This window comes from Accipiter gentilis, chromosome 29 (genome assembly GCF_929443795.1).
Source record: "Accipiter gentilis chromosome 29, bAccGen1.1, whole genome shotgun sequence".
In the NCBI taxonomy this organism is placed as follows: Eukaryota; Metazoa; Chordata; class Aves; order Accipitriformes; family Accipitridae; genus Astur; species Astur gentilis.
The window spans coordinates 13,194,364-13,215,132 of NC_064908.1; the positions used below are offsets into that span (position 1 = coordinate 13,194,364).

Here is a 20,769-nt window from a genome sequence, read left to right on the forward strand (position 1 = left end):
CAGAAGAATTGATGTTATTCTCAGAATCTGAGCCAAAGTCTCCGCATAAGAAGGTAAAAATTTCTACAAGACTATTTTGAACTCAATTGAATCAATACATTAAATCTCAAGCCAGATCTGAATCTTAGACTTTGGATCAGGACTGTCCCTCCTGCTCAGACCTGGGTTTTGCCAGGATACTCCTCCAGCTCTAGGTGCCAACAGGATCAAAGATTCATTTCTCCCTTCTAGGAGGGCTGAAATTCTAGTCTCTCACTAGACCTTCTCACAATCAACTGTAACTAAAATCCAGTGAGATTAAGAGAAACACCCCACTACTCACCTCCCACCATGTTGAGGCTTCATCACTCAGCTCAGTTGAAATCTACATTCATACGCTCCATTCATTATTTTCTTTTTTAAATCCAAACACACATGAACACACACTCCACAAAATTTTACCCACCTTTTAGTTATTTTTTGACAACTCAACCCCTTTTAATTTGGCTTTATCCTTGCAAATTCAGGGTAGATTTGGTTATTGTTCTCTTCCCTCCCACCCCTCCCTTTCACTACTTTTTGCAGATATTTTAATAACATTTTCTCATCTGTTTTCTGTGAAATTTTTTTTGTGGACAAAGAAAATGTAAGTGAAACCAGGATGTTTTTCATAGCCATGGAAACATAAGAACGTAAAAGGGATTTTTGCTTCCCCAAAGAACTAAAATTACATGTGTACCCTTCAGTGTCTCCAGGTTTCCTTGGTAATGTGTTTTCTTGCATTGTGCTTTGGTTTTTGTTGTGATGAGAGTTTCCCACTGTCATTGGAAAACCCAGAGCCCGAGGCAAAAAGCCAAACTCGGGTTTGCCTTTAAGTCTAGGTTTATCAAAGTGGCATATGATTTTGGTTTTCTCTGTTATAGGGACTCTATTGAAGTACCTTAAAGATGAGTGACTCTGAAGATTTACAAGTGCTGATCCTCAAGGGGTTAAGCTCTGACATCACTGAAGGCAACAGCAGTATGATGCAGGGCACAAACTCCAGTTCAACAAAACAGCCAAAGGGAGCTGACACATCCCATTCTTCAGCAAGTGCTGAGACTCTACCTCTGGTGAAAACTCTTCCAAGATGGAATTCCCAAAGTGAAGACACCTGAGAACTACACCCACCCTCTACCTCTTAGGTGCCTTCTCACCAAGGAGGCATTAGTTTTACTCTCAAAGGACTGCCATCACCTTCTGTCCTCCAGCAAAGCTCAGCATAGGCTGTGTGAATAACTCAACATAAAGCTGGCATAAATCTCAACAGAAGAAATATCTTTTATGTTTAACCATTTACTCCCACTATAGGAATAATGGCAGTTCTTTTACATTTACATATAACTCTTGTTTGTTTGCTTTGATTTTTTTTTGTCTCTTTGTCTTGGCACCTGCATAGCAGAAAACTTTACAGTTCATTACAGAAGTTTGCCCCGCTCTCTGCTCCTCCCTTTATTTACTCTGCTGCCCCTGAGGACTAGCAAGCAACACCCTCAAGGTCAAGAGAGAGTAAGGTGTTACCCTTTTATGACGGATTATAGAAATAACAAACATGCCTGACAGTTTTATACAGCTGCTAGAACGGGTTTAGTTTTCAACAAATGAAGAATTTCCTCTTTTTGTTCTCTTTTGTATATTAATTACATTTTACAAATCTTGTTTTTTCCCCCCTTTCTTTACTCCCCCCCCACTTTTCTTTCTTTCTTTTTACTTTTTTCTATTTTTTTTTCTCTTTTATTTTTTTACAGCAAAAGGATCAATCACCAACATGTCCACTGAAAAGTCCGGGTTAGCAGAGTTTGGCTGTCATCTGGTCCGACTGTTTGAGGATCTCGGTGTTGTACAGGTCTAGAGCATGGTTCACACGGATAATCTCGCTGTTGGTGAGTTTCAGGCGGTGCTTGAGCATACAAGAGAACAGATCCAGCTGGGGCTTCCCTGGGGCCACGGGAGGCGCCAGTCTATTGATTCGGTCCCGAATATCCAGCAGCAAGAGCATGACAGAGGAGGAAGAATAGAACTGCCCACCTTGCGTGTACGACTGGTTGACCTGCTGCACAGCACTGCGCAGTAGGTCAGCATTAAAACGCAGGCTGTAGCCATACACCTGCACATCCGAGATCTTGATGTAGAACTGACGCTTGGTGGGGTCAGAAAGGTCCACAGGCCCTTGGCCAGTCTCGTTACGCAGTAGGGAGGGCAGCCGAGTCCGGCTGCGTAGGTAGATGTGGACAGTCTCAAAAAAGGTTTTCCACCGGTTGCCCAGTAGCAGGGTCCAGTTGTAGCACTGGCTGTTTTGGAGGCGGATTTTCTCCCAGCGTGGGTAGCCGTACTCCCCAAAGGGCATGTTCCAGCCCTCAGAGTGACTCCCGCTGAACGGGTTGACATAGACAAAGAACATGGGGTCCAGGCTGCTGTTGCGCATCTGGCAGATTCGCATGGAGATCCCGATCACCATGTGGATGAAGTCCATCCGGTTCTTGTTGCTCTTCAAGGTCAGGGACATGCGTTTGCGCCACCTGGGGTCGAAGAAGGTGTCCAGGCGGATCTCATTGCTGATGAAAGTGGTGTGCACGTACAGGCGAGAGTCCATTTTCTGCAGCAGGTACTTCAGCTCTAGGTCTTGGAAGTCCAAGTCTGTCTCAAAGCTGATGAACTGCTCACTCCGCTCCGAGTCTACGTTCTGAGGCTCGCAGCGACCCCGGTAAAGCTTATAGCCCTTGTTGCATGAGCCGCAGAGAGAGATGTTGGCAAGGCTGCACATGGCACAGCTGTTGTTGCCCCCAATGATGCAGGGGATGGGGCGCTGGCACAGGCTGGTGCCACCATGGCAAACGCAGCTCCGTTGGCTTTCCAGAAAGGTCCCCCAGAACCCATTCTCGTTGCAGTAGAGCAGGGACTGGACCCGGGTAAGCCATTCCTGTATTGTCCTGCAGGTAGGAAGAAGAAAGCATTAGCACTGTAGAGCCTCATAGAGTCTTTGTTGTTAGCATCTTACTAGAGCCACAGTGTTTTCAGGCATGTATCTGAGGCAGAGCTCTCAGAACATTGATGCCCTGCCGTGGCACCTGGGAGCTATTCCAGTCTATTTCTAGACTGGATCTTTCATCTGCTGTGTACTCCTTTGGTGGAGAGCAAAAGCCCTGTAAGAAATAGCTAGAAGTTAGAATTGATCATCTGAAGTCTCTCTCTTCACACTGCTCTAGGAGCTGAGACTGACACAGTCTCCTGCCAAGGATCCCATCAGTGCCACAGTGACAACGTTCAACCATGGGAACGGAGCTGATAAAGCCATGCCAGAGGCTGAGGTGCTATCAGACATTGTAGCTCAGCTTAACTCCTAGGCTAGCAGGAGAAAACTCCTCTCCATGTCATTGGCAATTCTCCCCACTCCAAAAACAGACCAGTAATGGGATGAGGCAAAGCCAGTAGTAACCTCTGCTTACAGTGCAGAGCTCAGTAACAGCAGAAAAGAGGGTGGAAGTCAGGGTGCATAGAGACAAAGCTGCTAGAACAGCTTCTCCTTTAAAAAAAATCTGCTGCTAATTAACCTCATCTTATTGCCTCTTCCCTTAACAAGCAGCCACACTCGCCCATTCTCAGGGCCCACCACTCCCATAATTGCTATATCAGCACCCTCACCTCCACATCCTGCAGCCCTGGAACGACTCCTAATGAATGAAACTGTAACTCACGCTTGCTTTTTGTATAACCCACTTGCGATGTTGCCTTGCTGCCCCCCCTCTCCCCCCTCCCCACCACCCCGGGAAATCTCAGCACAGCGACTCCTTTCTCAGCAGCCTTCAGCAGAATGCCTTGTTCAGCCGCCTTCTCCCTCCCCTCTGCCTTCCCCCCCAGCTAATGAATACTTCATTGTCTCCTCTGGGCAAAAAGTTCTTGGTAGCGCTGCAGTGAGAGGACTGGCTAATGACAAATTAGGATTCAGTCCCTGTAGAACGGGAGGAGTGATTATGGACAGAGGCTCTCAGAGCTGGATTAGTGAAATTCATGGCACCTGCATCGCCTGACCTCCGAATAATCATTAAGCTGTAGGCTGTATCAAAGAAGGCATTAAATGATACAGCAGCAAAGAACAGCAAGATGATTAGGGGGAGGGAGCAAGTGGAGGGATGAGAGTATAAAACAGAGGAAAGCACTGGAAGGAAAGAAATAATCGAGGAGCAGAAGCAGAAAGGGTAGGGGAAGAAAGAGGGGGGAAAATACACAGGTAAAAGGAAAAATAAGAAAGAAATGCAGTGGGCAGGAGAAATAGGAATGGAGGAAAGGGAAAACTGAAACAACAGCAACAACCGAAAGACAGAGGACAGGCAGGAATGAAAAGAAGCAGGAAGAAACTGAGTGAAAGGAAAAAAAATGAGACAGAGTGAGAAAAAAGGAAGTGCATTAGCAGGAAAATTCTGAAGCCTTGGATGTGGGAAGAGAATTTTCACATTCCTCCTGTGGTACAGGGCTGCCAGGGCCTCTTTCCCCTATTCACAGCTAACAGGAGCTCTCCTGCTATTGGAAAAGACAAGGTTGGCTGGGGAGCAAGGCAGTGACCTCTGTAAATATCTGCCATAGAGGGAGATGGTGACAGCCCTGGTGCCTAGAAGGTGCAAAGGGCTCCTCCTGGTTTCTAGGACAGCTCTGCTTTGGAGGGGAGGGGACAGCTCAGCACAGCGTGACTGCAAAACACGTTGCTGACAGCAACAAGCACTCTCAAAACCATCCCCTGGGGGCTGAGACTGCCTTCTGCTCATAGGTGAATTTTTGCTCAATTTCAGCAATACAAATATTTTTTTACCCCACCTGAAGCCTTGCAGTTCCTATTTGGAAAGCCAGCTGAATGCACTTGAATTTAGCAAGGCACCCAGATTCCAAGTTTTAATCTTCCTAAGGCACTGTGATCCCACCTTGATTCTTCTGTGCACCTCCTCAAAAGCTTCTTTCTTTGCTTCTAACCACTAATCTAAGCATGAAGCTGAGGAATACCGAGTAAGTAGATGATGAACTAAAACCAAAGCAACCCTCCAACAGACGCACACTGCCTACCTGGGTTCCCTGGGTTGGGGGAAGCACAAGGTTCCTGCATGCTGCCTCTTCCCATGATTGGGCTTGATGACAACTATGAAAATCAGAGGTTGCTTTGAAGGGAAATCTCCTGCAGCCCCAAGCTTCATCCCTAGCTCCCGCTCCCACTGTAACTTCTACCAAGACAAGGAGAAGCCCAGCACCACAAAGAAAATGAAAAGCGGTGGCAGCAGGCTGGTGGCAGACAGATGGTAAATGTCCAGCTCCATCATGTACCCTCTCAGCATCCCTGCCCCTGTCCGTGAGGTGAGGACAGTATTTCCCTGATTTCCACAGCTCTCTCCACGGTCACATTTGTTGCTTTTTGTGGGACTGGACTTCTAGGTGAGGTAGTAATGGTTGCTCGTAGGACTAAAGGTAGTTTCTGAGGTGGGTTTGAGGAGGTATTCGGCACTGTCGGAGGTGTGCCTCTGTGCGCATACTGCTGCCACTTTCGTACAGCTGCCAATAGCCTCGTACAGCTGCGTATGCAAACAACAGCCAAACACACGCTGAACAACTCTTGTGCATAGATCTCAATTCCAGCTCTGTGCGAGTGACTGTGACTATTTCTGCAGTGCTGGCTTGATGCTTTACACAGGTTTTACATGTTGATAATGGCATTGAGTTCACGGGACAAGGACTGTCAGGCTATACAGCAAGGGACACGATAACAATTAGAGTAAGATGACCATACCCTGTCTGTGTTAGGTGTGTTCTGTCTTGGGGCGGGGGGAAGCTATCCTTCCATTCCTGATCAACTTTGTGGAGGAAGGATTGGAGGAGAATGGGAGAGAGAGGGTTTTTTGGGGGGGGGGGGTGTATATGTCTTAGCATTCAGCAAAGACACAAGTAGGACAAAAAAAAAAAAAAAAAAAGGTGGCGGCTACCCACCATCTGCTGATGGCAGCAATAAAGGACATAATTAAATGAAAATGCAGAACCGAGGGCAGAGCTGGGCATCGGCTACAAACATGACAATGGGAAGTCTGATAGAGTGTGAGAGAGGAAAAGTGGTATAAATTACCCCATTTTGTCCTGCAACTGGGACAGGATAAGAATTTATGCAGGACCAGTCACAGCCCTTCAGCTGACAGGAGGTAACTTATTAAAACACACACCTATGATGGCTCAGACTCATGTGAATATGACCAAGAGATGACAGGGCAGAAGGAAGCTGAAAAGAGCCACTGTTTAAGAGCTGAAAGCCAGTAGCAGAGTAGCCATTGGTTTTCATTTTAATTATTTTATCTTTATTAAGGAGTCATCAGCTAATCTTTCTTCCTCTTAGTATTATAGCAAAAGTTATCTTGCCTAATGTTTGCTACCTCTGCCAGTTCAAAGTATAAAGTACTAGAGCATGTGAAATTAAAAAAAGGAAAACTATGTCTTCAAAGGTCACTGTCAAGCAATTTTACATTCAACTTTAATATCTTACACTCCAAAACTAAAATAAAAAAAAAAATACATCCAAGCAGAGCTATGAGTGAGAGTTATTTTGCAGTGTTTTCTTGCTGTTGCTCACAAGAGACATGCAAGTCCCCTGGCAGTGCTGGGAACTGGGAGCCAGGTAATCATGCAGAGCTGTTTCACCATTTAAAACCTATCTGTTGTGACAAAAAAAATGTTTTGCAGGACAGTGTTGGGCTTTCAGATCAGAAGCAGACGTCAGGTTATACAGAAAGGTGATGAATAATTTTCTCTCCTCCTGATTCGTCATCCTTCAGGATTAATCAGGCCTGGGGGGGGAAGAAGCTGATGGGTGTCCCTTGAGACAAAGATGCAGCTTTATTGTAGATGGTGTCTAAGCTGATTAGAAAACCAAACCATACCAAAACAAAAAATAAACAAACAAACAAAAAATGCACCCCCCCCCCCCAAAAAAAAAACCAACCACCTGATCCAGCAGGACAGATTTTTATTTTTTAATTGCAAGAAAAAAGGTTGGGAATTAACAAGTTTTCGATTGAATATTCACTTTTCACTTTCCAACCAGCACTAGCTACTGTGGAGGTACTTTGGAGCTTTCTGTATGGAACAGTGAAGTAAAAAATGCTATTTTTATTCTCAGCAGCTGTGAGATGTATTCTTAACTAATGACAATTTGGCTGGAGCCCAGAACATATATCAACCACCCCCCATCCTTTGGATGTTATTTATATTTTACATCCAGATTTTAAAAATGCAACTATAGGTACTCATTCAACATTGAAGCTTTAACGACTGAGGAGTGGTTTCTTTTTTAAACCAACAAACTTGCCTGCAAAGAGGTGTTTTTTAAGCAAAAGCGGTGCAGAGCAAATATATATATATATATATATATGTATTTCCTTCTTAGCTATTGCAAAAGGTCATGGAGAATCAGCCTAATTGCCAAAATCTCTACTCTTTCTTTCTTTTGGGAACGCCATGTCTTCCTTTCCCTGAGGACAATCAACTGCAATCCTATTTCTTTTTTACGTTGCTTTTGAATATATAAAGTAGGCTCACTATTATCTGTATTAAAGAGAGAGAGAGGCTTGCTCTTAATAGAACCTTTCCATCCTTTCAAAGCCACTGGTATGCTTGATAAGTGTCTGTCGTTCTGTACAGTAGCAATTAGAAAATTAGAGTATTTCCAAGCCCTGTGAAAAGAACGATGAAATGCATACCTCTTCCACTACCCATCTGTCTACGGAGCCCCTCCCCAGCCTAGCTACAAATGCAGAATGACAAATAAGAAAAGGAATGATAATATGCTTTGTGGTGTTGACTTAAACAAATCAAGCACATCAGTCACTTAAAAATCCAGCTGTCATCATCCATTTCGTCCTCCTTCCCTCAGATTTTATAGTATTAGTTGGAGGCTCCCTTTCTGCGTGGCTGACTTTTTAAAATAGAAATATTAAAGACATATTTATCTGAATGCAGCAACATGGTTGGCTGGATATTTGCTCGCTGCTGCTTCACTTTGTGGTGTTGTGGTACAACTGGAAATAATGCCTGGACATGCTTGTGACTCCTCCACCAGTTGGTTTATTTATAGCAGCTCAGCCAATTGGCAGGAATGGGCCAATTTTAGGAAGTTCTCCAAAGACTTTTTTTTCATAATCTCTTAAACTTAATAAATGTTTCTCCTCATCCCTAGTAAGTCCATCAAGTCTTTGTCCAGGAACATGAGATTTCTTGGTAATTAAAGAGATGTTAAGCCCTGGAAGAGTTTCCTGAGCTGCACAGTGATGAAATGAAAACTCAGTCTGTTTAGCAGCCAGAGGGCTGGGTAATAACAGGACACAGCAGTCAATCAGTTAATTTTCTCTTGAGACTGAATATTTAGGTAAAGGAGGCAAAAAAACAGTTCCTCTACAAATGTTAACTTGGCTTGACCCTTCCAAGAGAAGCACGGAAGAAAAGGCACTTAGACTAATTTCTTCCAAGATTTTCAGTATTAACTTCACTTCGGGCAATGTAGAAAGAAGCAGCAAGAGATATTTATAAAAATCCATGGATGCAAGTCTCCAAAAATTATTGGAGGCAATCTTAAACTCAGCCATAGGTCAGGGCTGAAAGGAGCCAGCAGGAGGTGACTATTGGATATCAATAGTTGCTGTAGCTGTAATGGAAAATCTACTCCATCTGTAATAACATTGCTAGGCTTCTGGTCAGTGCAGGTTTGCACGTTCACTCTGCATTTTGTAGAAGAGATGTGATCTATTCCAAGTGAAAGTAAAGCTTCCCTTTCACTCTCCCTTTACTCATTGAGGAGCACAACTCAAAAATGGGCTGAAGCATTTTGTGCTCCATATGTCCACTTTAACAGCAAATGGAGGCTTAAAGCTTGGCTGTGGTACATGAGGGAAAACTGCTTAAAAAGCAGCTTAGTCTGCTTGGCTGTCTGATGTCAGCCCTGTAATATTCTTGCGGAACACTACAGAATAAGTGGGTGCCCTTCACCTGGGTAGGTAAGACCACACAGGAGGGATGTGAATATGTTCAGATATGTGACAAAAGGTTACTTACACCTCCAGAAATTTTAGCCCACTCCCAGACTTTACCATTATCCCCCCCATATCTCCATGTTAGCACACCCTATATCCAAACACTTTGGCTGTGGGGTTTAGGTCCAAGCCCAGGCTCAGCTCCATCAGTCACCCATCACATCACACCCATCCTCAATGAAGGATGAAGGTACCTTTCTCTAGGCAGCTGGTGGTTAGGATTGTGCCGACACCGGACACTGAGGCCAAAGAGTTTGCGGGCAGTGCGCTGGATCTTCTGGCGCTGGGCTTCCAGGGAGCTCTGCAGCAGCTTGTAGCGGTTCTGCAGATCCCAGTCATTCCCCCAGTGCTGGTGGATGCTCCCAATGGTCAGGAAGTGGTTGCTAGGTAGCCTTTTCATGAAGGATTTAAACTCATCTGGAACACATAAAAACGTGGAGAAATACGGAGGTTTCTGAACTACAACAAAGCTACAAAGCTTTTCATTAGCAGGATGGAAAAACGGGAATGATATATGAGGCCATCAGTGCTCTGCTAAAGGAAGGTGATGTCCATTAACTCACTGGTCTGTCTTTCTGCCCCAGGAAGCCCACTAATTCCATGACTGTTGCCGCTCCCATATGGGAAATGAAACTCAGAGAGTATTAGGGTGAAACAATACAGTTAATGTGTACAGGGTGAAGAAAAAAAAGAGACCAAATTCCCTGGAGCATGGGATTATAGTCTAGGGGCTATGAACAAAAAGCGGGGAGTTGTAATCATTGTCAGTTAAGGAGTTCTCATTTAAATTGTTTTTCAGCTGCTCCTAAAATGCCATTTGCTGTTCCAGTCAAATCACTTTGTGGTGTTAAAAAAAAAAAAGAGAAAAAAAAAAGCTTTAAAAAATCCCCAGAGGAAGGGTTTCGATTGTGTTAAAATGTCCTTCTTTCTCATTTTTTAAAAAGAGCATTCTGATTCTTTTTTCTCATTTAACTTCATTTGAAGTTAAATGAGTTGCTTTACGTAACAATGAAAATAAAATAAAATAGTTTGCAGGGCTAAGGTCAGAACAAAATGTGTCGATTTTAGCCAAAGGAAAAAATCTAATTGATCCAAAAATATGTTGTTAAATGTTGTTTTGTGATGACTTTATTTCTGTTTGATTTTGTTTGATAATGAAAAAAACATTATATAGGGTTTGTTTGAGTTTTTTTCATCACAAAACAGAAAATCTGATACTGTTTCTGTTCATGACCACCCCTTTCTTCCTAACTGAGAAGTATAGTTTGCTTAGACTCCGATTACCGGACTGGGATATCCTCATATGGAAAAGACAGATGGTTCCAACTTTCTCAGTAGAAAATAACCCAGTTTTTGATACCAGAAAACTGTTTGACACACTAAGACCTTGAGAAACATGAGGAGTTGGCCAGCAAAAAAAACCCTAGAAAGTACAATAAAGAACAAAGTTCTGCACCAGGAGAGAACAACACCATGCATCAGTACAGGCTCGGAAACAAGTGGTTGAATAACAGCTGCTAGAAAGGTCCTGGGGGTTGTGGTGGGCACCATGCTGAAGGTGGGTCAACACTATGTTCTCACTGGAAATAACACGAACTGCGTACTGGGCTAAATCCAGTAGGTTGGGGAAGTTAAGATTCCCTCTTCTTGGCATCACTGAAGTTGCATCTGCATTTCTCTGCCAGCTTTAGGGACACCCAATTAAAGATGGGTGTTGAGAAACTGGAGAGGGCACAGCTGGGGGCTACTGAGATGGTCAAGGGCTGGAGCACAAGTCCTACAAGGTCAGGTGGAGGGAGCTGCACTTCTTTAATCTGGTGAAGAAGAGGCCAAGGGGCAATTTAATTACAGCCTACAACTGTTTAAGAGGTACTTACAAATACGAAGGAGATAAACGCTTCTTATTAGAGACAGATGATATAACAAGGAGTAATAGACAGTTTGCAGCTTAAGAAGTTCAAGTGATTTATTAAAAAACTTCTTCACTTGGAGGTAATGCAGCACTGGAACATGCTGCCCAGAGATGTAGAAGAATCTCTCATTTTAGACTCTGCTAGACAAAACTGTGTCTGACCTGATCTAGTGCTGGTGATAGTCCTGCTTCCCTCCCATAAACCCCACAAAGTATCCAAGAAGAAATGCAGCCATCTTTTCCTGTAAGTTCTTTACATTATTTTTCTTCCTTTCCTTTAAATTCCTTCATCCCATTTTCAGAAGGAAAAGAGGAGAATCGCCAAAAAAAGGCAAAAAAATGAAAGCTTGTAAAAGCTGGTCTCTTTTTAAATAAAGAAATAATCCATAGAATTATTGGAGAAAATCAGACCAGATAATTTACAACCTATCGCACAAAGTTTGTATATATTTGCCTAACAGTTTTCCTATTATTCAGCAACTTGTAGTTCATGCTTAACTGCCTAACAAAGAATATCAAGGCATTAGTCAGTACCATCATTACATAGATAGTAAATGAATGTTCATGTCCTACTTGTCACATGGTGAAACTGAGCACCTAATAAAAATAATTATCATCATTGCACTATCAAGATCCACAGGACATCTGCTTATCTCTTTTCTTCCCCAAAGATAACTGAGATACTTTTTTTGTAATCATCTCTCAGGTTTTCACTCTATTTGTAATGCTGCTTTCAGTGCCCTTCTCCTCCCCAAAAATGATTCTCTCCTGTTCAGTGGTCTTCTGAAACTATCATCATGTATAATTGCTTCTGTTGACCATGCTGATTACTCCTGGTACCTTTCAGCAGTAAAAGCCTTGCATTTGCTTCCCGCCCCTTATAAATCAATTTCCTCAAAAGCCTGTTTGTGCAAAAGACCAAGCTCTTTTCCCTCTGATGATGAATGTGCTACATTTTTCATAGAGACGGGTAAGGGAGAAATTTCAGTGCAGTGTGCACATTTTGATACTGCAGTGCAACGTTGGGGGAAAAACAAATGAGAAAAGAAATCTGACAAAACAAAAGCTGGATGTGGTTGTTTTTAAAAAGGGGGGGTGGCTGGGTGAAAAAAGAAAATACTTTCAAAAAATAATAGTTTCTTCATTATTTATTTATATTTATTTATAACTATCCCTGGAGGCCCCAACCAAGACTATGGCTGCATTGTTCTAAGCCTTGTAACTGTCTGGGTATACTTAATTTTTAAACCTGAGAATGTCCAATTAACAAATAAATCTGTCTGCATTTGTTTTTTTTTTTAATTTATCTGCATAGATAATGTTGACGGTGGCTAGGACTACATCTCCCATAATGCAACGTGGCCTCTCTTTTTGCCGAGTCACCCAGTCCCTGTAGGCAGTCCCATGGCAAGGACTTATCATCGCAGGTGGTACGAGGCAGAGGGTCCAGCCTCTGGAGAAGAATGGTGGCATCACAGTGAAATGGCCAAGTCAAACATCTCTTTCCAAGATGAAAGTTTCATTTTTCCAGTGCTTGTCTTTTCAGTTAAAAAAAAAAAAAATATCACATTTTCATCAGAAAGCAATAGTACTGAAAAAAATAACAACCCTATGACTTTTAATCAAAAGGCTGCTTTAAAATCCAGAATCACAGTTCTGATGCAGAATTTTTTGGCTAGCCATACTAAAATGCCAAGAAGGCGGCAGTGTTATTTTTCTCAATTTACGCATGAGCAATGAAGCACAGGTCTAAGAGAGCTCCTGGGCTGATTTAAAGCAGCATCAGTTCACTGCAGCCTCCTTGACTTTGAAGATGCTATCCCAAATCATACCAACTCTTGATTTGCCCCGCACGATTTTTTTCCAGTTGACGTAGGAATCCAACACAGATCAGAAATAGAATATAGATCTTTTAGGCTATCAGCAGCTTCCCGTGCAAATGGTATTTGCTTTCAGAGCACTCATGTGCCTTTCAGCCCACATATTGGAAAAGCCTTCAGATGTCATTAGAGATTTCTTTTCTGCTGTTCATAATGAAGAAAATCCTCTAGTTATCGGGAATATTTATTGAAATGAAGCAAAATACTAATACTATAGTCTTTTGTGATAGCAACTTTCATCTCAAAGGATAAGTTCATGCATGATGCAACAAAGTGATGAATGAGATGCAGCAGCTTTAAACATAAAGATAATCATTCCATCTAGCCCTGAAAAAAATCCAGCCCTGGGTGGAATATGGCTACAGCCCAGCAGAGAACTGTACTGCAATGTGTCACTTTAACATGGCAAATGAAAAACACCTTCCTCTGTTGAAATCTCAAGGGGATGGAGACTGAATATCATTATCTACTACAGTCTTTGCTTAGATCGATTGCAACAAGTACAGAATGTAACAGTAAAACAATCACTGTGGGACTGTAATTATTCTCTCTCCATAGGGCTCTCACCTTCTAAGTGTCTGGGTTAGATCCCCTGGGGATGTAAAGGGATTTGATGAGTGGTGGCCAACATGTGGCTCTTGAGCATCTTGTGTGAAGATCCTGTGCCAGAACTAGCAACTAGCAATACGTATCTAGTGGCAGAGCTGTGCTGGCAGGCATAGCCAGTAATCCTAATTTGTGTAATATTGAGCTAGCAGAAGCTTCTGAAATACATATTTCTGATTAGCCCTGGTGTACCCACCCCATCCATGAACCTTGTCCTGGTTTCAGCTGGGATCGAGTTAACTGTCTTCCTAGTAGCTGGTACAGTGCTATGTTTTGAGTTCAGTATGCGAAGAATGTTGATAACACTGATGTTTGCAGTTGTTGCTCAGTAGTGTTTAGACTATAGTCAAGGATTTGTCAGCTTCTCATGGCCAGCCAGGGCACAAGAAGTTGGCACAGGACACAACCAAGGCACCTGACCCAAACTGGCCAACGGTGTATTCCATACCATGTGACGTCCCATCTAGTTTAGGAACTGGGAAGTGGGGGGGGGCAGGGAATCACCGCTCGGGGACTGGCTGGGTGTCGGTCGGCGGGTGGTGAGCTATTGCCCTGTGCATCATTTGTACATTCCAATCCTTTTATTACTACTGTTGTCATTTTATTAGTGTTATCATTATCATTAATAGTTTCTTCTTTTCTGTTCTATTAAACTGTTCTTATCTCAACCCAGGAGTTTCACTTCTTTTTTTCCCGATTTTCTCCCACATCCCACTGGATGGGGGGGAGTGAGTGAGCGGCTGTGTGGTGCTTAGTTGTTGGCTGGGGTTAAACCATGACAAACCTATAGAAACTCCCAGAAAACCACTGACCTCTTCAGCTAGTTACCTACTTCTGGAACTGCCCCAACCTTGTAGCTCCCAATAGCATATTGGGGGGGTCATGTCAAGACAGTCATCAGCCGGTCCATTAACTACTACTCTGACTTTGCTCAGCTGAGCACCAAGTTGACAGCGTGAGTTGGACATAAGAATCTGTGCAACAGCAGACACGGCAGCAGGGTCCACATATTGAAGTATGAAGCAGTCCTCAACAGCCCATTGAGGAAACATCATAGGCCGCTTCATTTCAACCATTAAAGGGATTAAGGTGACCTTCAACATGAAGAAAGAAATTGCTGCTGGGAAGACTTCTGAAGAAGAATTCTTCAGTGCCTTGAATGGAGCTAGATGGTCCCTTCCTTATAGTTTTCTTTCTGAACATGGAGACCTGGACAGTTATGACAATAATCATTAAAGAAAATGTGCTGAAAAGTAACTGTCTAACACTAAGAAATGAGAGTCAGCATGGGGATAAGTTCTCAGTTAAGTTCTGCTTACTGCCCATGTAGCTTCAGGGTAGGCAGACCATTTGCTAAAGGAAAAGGATGTAATTGCATTGATGCTATTGCTCTCTTTTCTATCTCAAGCCTTTGAGAGTGTGTATCATGTAAGTATTACAACACACCTACTATGGGTGTTACCAGCATCAACATGGAACAAACTCCACTGACAACCCCAGCATCACACTGAGACAAAGTGAAGGGCAAAGAGAAATGTTCACACCAGCAGACATTGTCACTGTAGGAGAGAGAAGTCATTTTCCCTTCTCCTATCTCAAATGAGGTGTCATCTGGCCTGTGCTCTCTCTCTGTGAATTGCCTTTCACCAAAGCACAATAAATCATTCATGCAAATCTGAAAAGCAATTTCTGCATCATTCATATTGTGGAAGTTTCTCTTTAGAACCATTAAAGAGAGATTCTGAACTGGTTTGGTATGAAAAATCAGATTTTTAATCAAACAAATTCTTCTATGGAAAATGTCCCCTTACAGATATACTTACGTGTGGTGTGTGTTTTTGTCTGTACGTGTAATAGAGGAAAAATGGCACTCCCTCAAGACTAAGATCATGGTTTGGGGTTCAATATCCTCTAGTTTTTATCCAAACTGGAGCATTATATTGAGGGAAGAAAAGATTCTTAGCTGGTATAATCTGACACGTTTTGTCTGAAATAAATCAATCGAAAAACATGTTTCGCTTGGTTACCTGAATTCTCCAGATCTTTATAGGCTTCTGTCCAGGTCTTGGCCATATTTGCTAGTGTGTACTCCATGATCTGGATGTCAGTGATGGGGCAGTTGCACTGCGGGAACTCCTCCGCACACTGGCAGCCGCACTGGCTGTTCCGGCAGATGTACTCCCCCTCGCCATTGCACATGATGTAACTCAAGGCAGATTGGACAAACTTCTCTTGTAAATACTGAGGGAAGATGATCTGGAGACCTGGCATAGAAACAAGATGTGGGGATGTGAAGAAAAAAAAAAAAGCAATCTCAGGTATCTGTTCTTCTTTTCAAAACCTGTTTCATTAACAGCTTGGGAAAGTGATGCTGAGGAATTAAAAGCTGCTGGGATATTTCTCTTGGAGCTGTCATGAGTAAGGAAGGTGGGGTACAAATTGCATGCCTCCAGTGCAAGTAGGGAGTTAGCTGAAAACAGAGCCCATCTGCACTGTGAGAGAAGGGTGACAAGTAACTTCCCCTTCCCAAATGCCCTCTGTACCCCCTTCATCCCACTCCTGGATCCCAGTACAGCTCAAAGCATCTGAATGCAAAGCCTTCCTTACTCCCAGGTGTGGGGGTTTTATACTTTGCAACTGAGTGCTAGTTCAGAAGTGATGAGCATTATGCTGTTCTGACCTGGTTTGAGAGAGACTAAATAGGTTTGGTATCACAGAAACAAGGAAACTACACACTGAAAGAGGAAAGAAGGAAGAAAGGAAAACAGAAGAAAGGAAAATAATTCAAGGAGGGATTTATAAAAGACCCTTGCAGAGTTAAGTGTCCAGCTCCACAGTATAAATACAGAAGCTGGGTACCTGAGTCTTTTCAGCTCACTCCCTGCTAGGAAGGCTACTTGCCAAGTCCTATAAAAGTGCAAATGGATTTAGTGCCAATGATTTCGGTGGTGCTCTGAGGATTTACATTAGCCCAGAGATCTATCCCCATGTCTCTTTCTCCATAGCAAGTGTTTGTGTATCCATCCATCTGCGCAGGCATTAGTGTAGGTGTACGCTTGCTCGGGTACCAGAGGACACAATAACAGTTTAAGTGTTTGCCCTGTGTACAGCGTACGTGTTTTTCCACCCTGTCCTTCTCCAGCCCCCATCTGCAGGCTCCCTACAGCTGTCCCTGAGGATTCACAGCTGTTTCCTTCTACCTGGCGAGTCCTGCTTGTCAGACTCGGTCATCATCTGCAGCGCGCAAGGCAGAGATGACAATAACTCTGAGCAAGCCTTTCACAGGAATCCTGGCCCGCTTTGCCTTCCTTGTAAAAGGCCCAGGGATTTCAGAGTGGCAGATAAAGGAGTTTATGGCTTGAACAGCAGTGCTGAACTCCAGTGTAATGAAGGCACGCGGGTCAATTACCCATCTGTTTGTGTTTCTATTGCGCTGAATTACTGTATCTGTGGCTGACAGCTCATTGGAGTGGAATGAAAATAAGACAATAATTCAGAGGATGAGAGTGTGCAGGAAGGGCAGGAAGGGCTGTGACTCCTTTCAGGAGTTCAGGCCCATCTCTGTGATGGGTCGTGTTCACCTCAGGCAAGGGAAAAGTGGCAGGAGGTGCCCCCGGGACCCCCATTACCCTTTTGCTTTTTGTTCCACAGAGACACCTCAGCCTTGACAAGGTCCCCCTGGAAGACCAAGTTTGGGGTATCAGGAGGTTGTTGGAAGCACAGGGACCTCTGTTTCCTTTCCCCTCCTGCTATTGCCAGGGCACGGTCTTTGTGAGCACCATGCCCGGTGGCAGCGAGCTGCCCCGTTATGTGACCTAATTCGCAGTGGCAGCCACCAAGCAGGATGAACACAGAGCAGCCTTCAGCTGGAGAAGACATTTGTGACACTTGCACAAGGAAGGATTTCAAGCCTGGCATTTGGAGGCACCGTGTCTGCGTAGCTCCTGCTGCCTTTTCTGGGGTGTTGTTGCGGGGAATGGAGGGAACGTGCAAGGGGCTGACCACAGTCTACAGCATCCCTGTGAACACCTCAAAACTAGTGTAAGGACGATCAGCATTTTGAGGCCCCTTTCATCTTCCCTGAAATGTTTCTCAACAAGAAGCTCAGCTTTCTTCCTGTTGTCTTCAGGCGGTACTGAAGTTCAGACTCTTTTAGGGATTTATCTAAAGCAACCACCACAGAGGGATGGTCCCTTCAAACATTGATATTAGGGGTGGTCCCACCTGCCAGGCTCCAAGACATTCCTTCAGGATGGAAAGAAAGTGCAGTGCTAGCGGAGAACTGGGATCTATAAAAGGGGGTTGAAGAGCCTGAAGGCTGCTGTATTCACTGACCTTGCAAGCTCACAGGAGGGGGGGCTAGACTTCTTGATGTGCATTGACCCTGTTTATTCATGGTCCAAGTCCCATGAATAAATATTTCCACTCTCTGCTTCATGGAGAAGCAACCTGCCCTAGCCTCAGCCTTTGAATAAGAGGCCCAAATGACCACAGGGTCTTCAGCTGACCATATTTTCTGTTTGAATTTTAACTCGTCTAACAGCACCAACAAGCTGTCTGGTTCCAGCTACAAATACTACTGGCTTTGGAGATTATTTTTTTTTTCCTGGAGAGAATGGGGGTAAAAAAGCAACTAAAGTTTCAGGGAAAGCACTCCCAATTGCAAGAGACATCCATTGTGTACCTCAGCACATGCAGAAACATGAATACTCTGTAATCTCCAAAACATAACAGGGTCCCATCTGACACTGCAGAGTACCTCATGTGGATGCTTGCTTTTTTCCCCATAAAACTCATGGTTTCTAAAAAAATATTTCCAGGACAACTTTGCTAAGAAATAATCTCACATTTAAAAGGTAATTAGACTCCCTATACGCTTAGCAATAATTCAACAAAACACTTATACTAACTTAACTTTAATCAGGTAAGCAGTTCTGATGGAATCCATGCAGTTAATTGTAGCATTTAACAAGCAGCACATATTCAAATATGTGCTTAGACCAGGAGCACAAGTGACACACAAATCCAGCTATTCCTTGAAACACAAGTGTGCATACACCAAATGCAAAGCTGTAACTTTAAAACTGCAAACATGCTGTAGGGATTACATGTGACTCAGATCTTCCAGCCAGGAATTTCCTTGTGAAAAAATCAGTGTTAGGGTTAGTGAAATAGAACCATGCCTGCTTTCACATTTGTACTTTGACATAGATATATATAAATACCCACACATTTAACATCATACCCAGACAAGGGCAGATTCATATAAATATTTTTGATTTTGTATTGAGCATCCTTGTGACCAGATCCTAGAAAGGTATTTTTACAAGTACTGGGCCAGTAGCATCTCACTCAGTCCTGGTACCCTCCTCATTCATATATAGTTCCATACCATGCCCAGTGCCTAAATATGGCTGAAACTGAATTGATTACAGCTGTCAGTAAAGCACAGGTGTGATTAATCGTTGTTAAGGTAATCTTTACAAACATGAGATTGTAAGGCGGCCATACTGGTTGAGACCACTGCTCTGGGTGTTTCAGCTGCCACTTTTAAAGCAGGAAAGCTCCAGTCCCAAGGACTGTATAGCACACCAGTCCCACAAAGCAGCTTGCAGCCGGCCATGCTACCTGGGAAAGCCCCGCTGCCAGCCACAACCTTAAAAAAACATCCCCAAATGCTGTTTTGTTCTCTAAGAAATTTCTTCGAATGTTGCAAACGTTAAAAAAAGAATAATTTTTAATCTTTGTGTTGCCTACTGATAAAAGCAACCTCATGTCAGCAGCCAAGCAAGGGGGCAACCTAGTCTTAAAGACTGAGACACTAGACCGTTTTCATAGGATGAACACCTCAATCCAAGCCAGGATGCACAGAGTGGGCTCATCCTCCACAGCAGCCTCAGTAGCTGATAATAGATGCAGAAGGTAAGTTTGCTGGCGATGAGTGTTAGGGAGAATATCTTAGTTTTGAAGGTAACTTATTGATCACAAGGAGGAATTCTGCCACTCTGTAAAGCATAAAGATCCTCTTTAAAAATTAAGAACAGCACAGATTTGGTATACATTTTTCTTAGATAACTACAGGCAGAATATGAAGTGTCTGACAAGGGAACATGTCCTTAATTCACCTAGAAAAACTATTAGAGAGAGATGTTTGGCTTTGGACTGTATATAAAAGGCTTCCTGCATTAAAAGAGGTAAATTTCCCCAACCCTAAATTAGAGCTATTTGAAACATTTTCCACAGAAGAGTTCTCTGTTGAAAATGCAGTTTCATTGAAGCAATTTGAGAGAGCATGTTGACTCCAAAAGCACTTTTGACAGGGAAAGGTCTAAATGTATTTTTCATACTTCCTCATTTTGTTTCACTGAAAAGCTGAAGTGTTTTGTGTTGTCATTACTGCTCTGCCCACCTTGGCAAAGACTTTAATATTAATTGTAATGTAAATTTTAATAGTCTATTACCATATTTGACGTAACAAACTACCGAATATACAATGTTTTCTGTTTAATGTCACAATGTTTGGAATAGCACAGAAGGATTTCACCTTATTGAAATAGCGCCATGTTGCAATACTGACATATACTGTTGCACTGTGCAACAGGATACGTCTCTGGAATTTTAATTTCCCCAAACATTTCAAAATGTTCCTTTTTTTTTTCCACTCAACTTTTCAAATTTCAGCCTAGGACACTTTTCCAGGGAACACAAATTCCTGTTCCCCACCAGACTGCTGTAGAGCTGTTAGCATCTTCTTCTCCCATGCTCTGGTTTACTCCTTTTCCGGGCAGCACAGGCAGCTTATGCATCAGCCACACTGGAGGTGGAGGCAGCTGAAGGGACGGTTTCATGCCGGTGGCAGGGACAAGAGTATACGAAGTGCAAATAAGTGCAGTCACCTGTGAAATCCTGGCCCACAACAGCCCCCCTCCTCCCCCCCCAGTCCTGTGTGGGGAGGCTGCATCACCACACAGCCCTCCCCACGCACAGGACAGGGAACCTGCCCCCAGGCACTGCTAGGAAAAAGGGAAACCTTCTGAGCTACTGTGATAAGAGTACCTGTATATATGCCCCAGTGCAGGCATCTGACATAGATGTACATGCATGCTGGGTCCACGTTGATACTAGTTTATAACTTAGTGATGCTTTTCTGTCCATGTAAGCACAGGTGCAGAACCAGACACCCTGGACTGTGCCTGCAGCCAGGTCCTCCCCTAAATCTCCAGGCTGGCTGACCTTCCCCAAGCCTACATGCAGGCATGAAGGTAGCTTAGCTCTGGGTCTGGCCATTGCATCTCCTAAAGGGCAT

The 20,769-nt window shown here is 43.4% G+C and overlaps 1 protein-coding gene across 1 annotated transcript in view; it reads right to left on the reverse strand.

Moving 5' to 3' along the window:
- Nucleotides 1-431: 431 nt before the first annotated feature.
- The window catches only part of BRINP1 (BMP/retinoic acid inducible neural specific 1), an 89,462-nt gene continuing 69,124 nt past the window's right edge, over nt 432-20,769 (reverse strand). The window contains exons 6-8 of the mRNA XM_049832992.1: nt 15,491-15,727; nt 9,260-9,482; nt 432-2,948 (exon numbers count right to left, since the gene is read on the reverse strand). Coding sequence (XP_049688949.1) covers nt 1,808-2,948; nt 9,260-9,482; nt 15,491-15,727 — 1,601 coding nt within the window. The 3' untranslated portion in view covers nt 432-1,807. The remainder of the gene's footprint in view (nt 2,949-9,259; nt 9,483-15,490; nt 15,728-20,769) is intronic.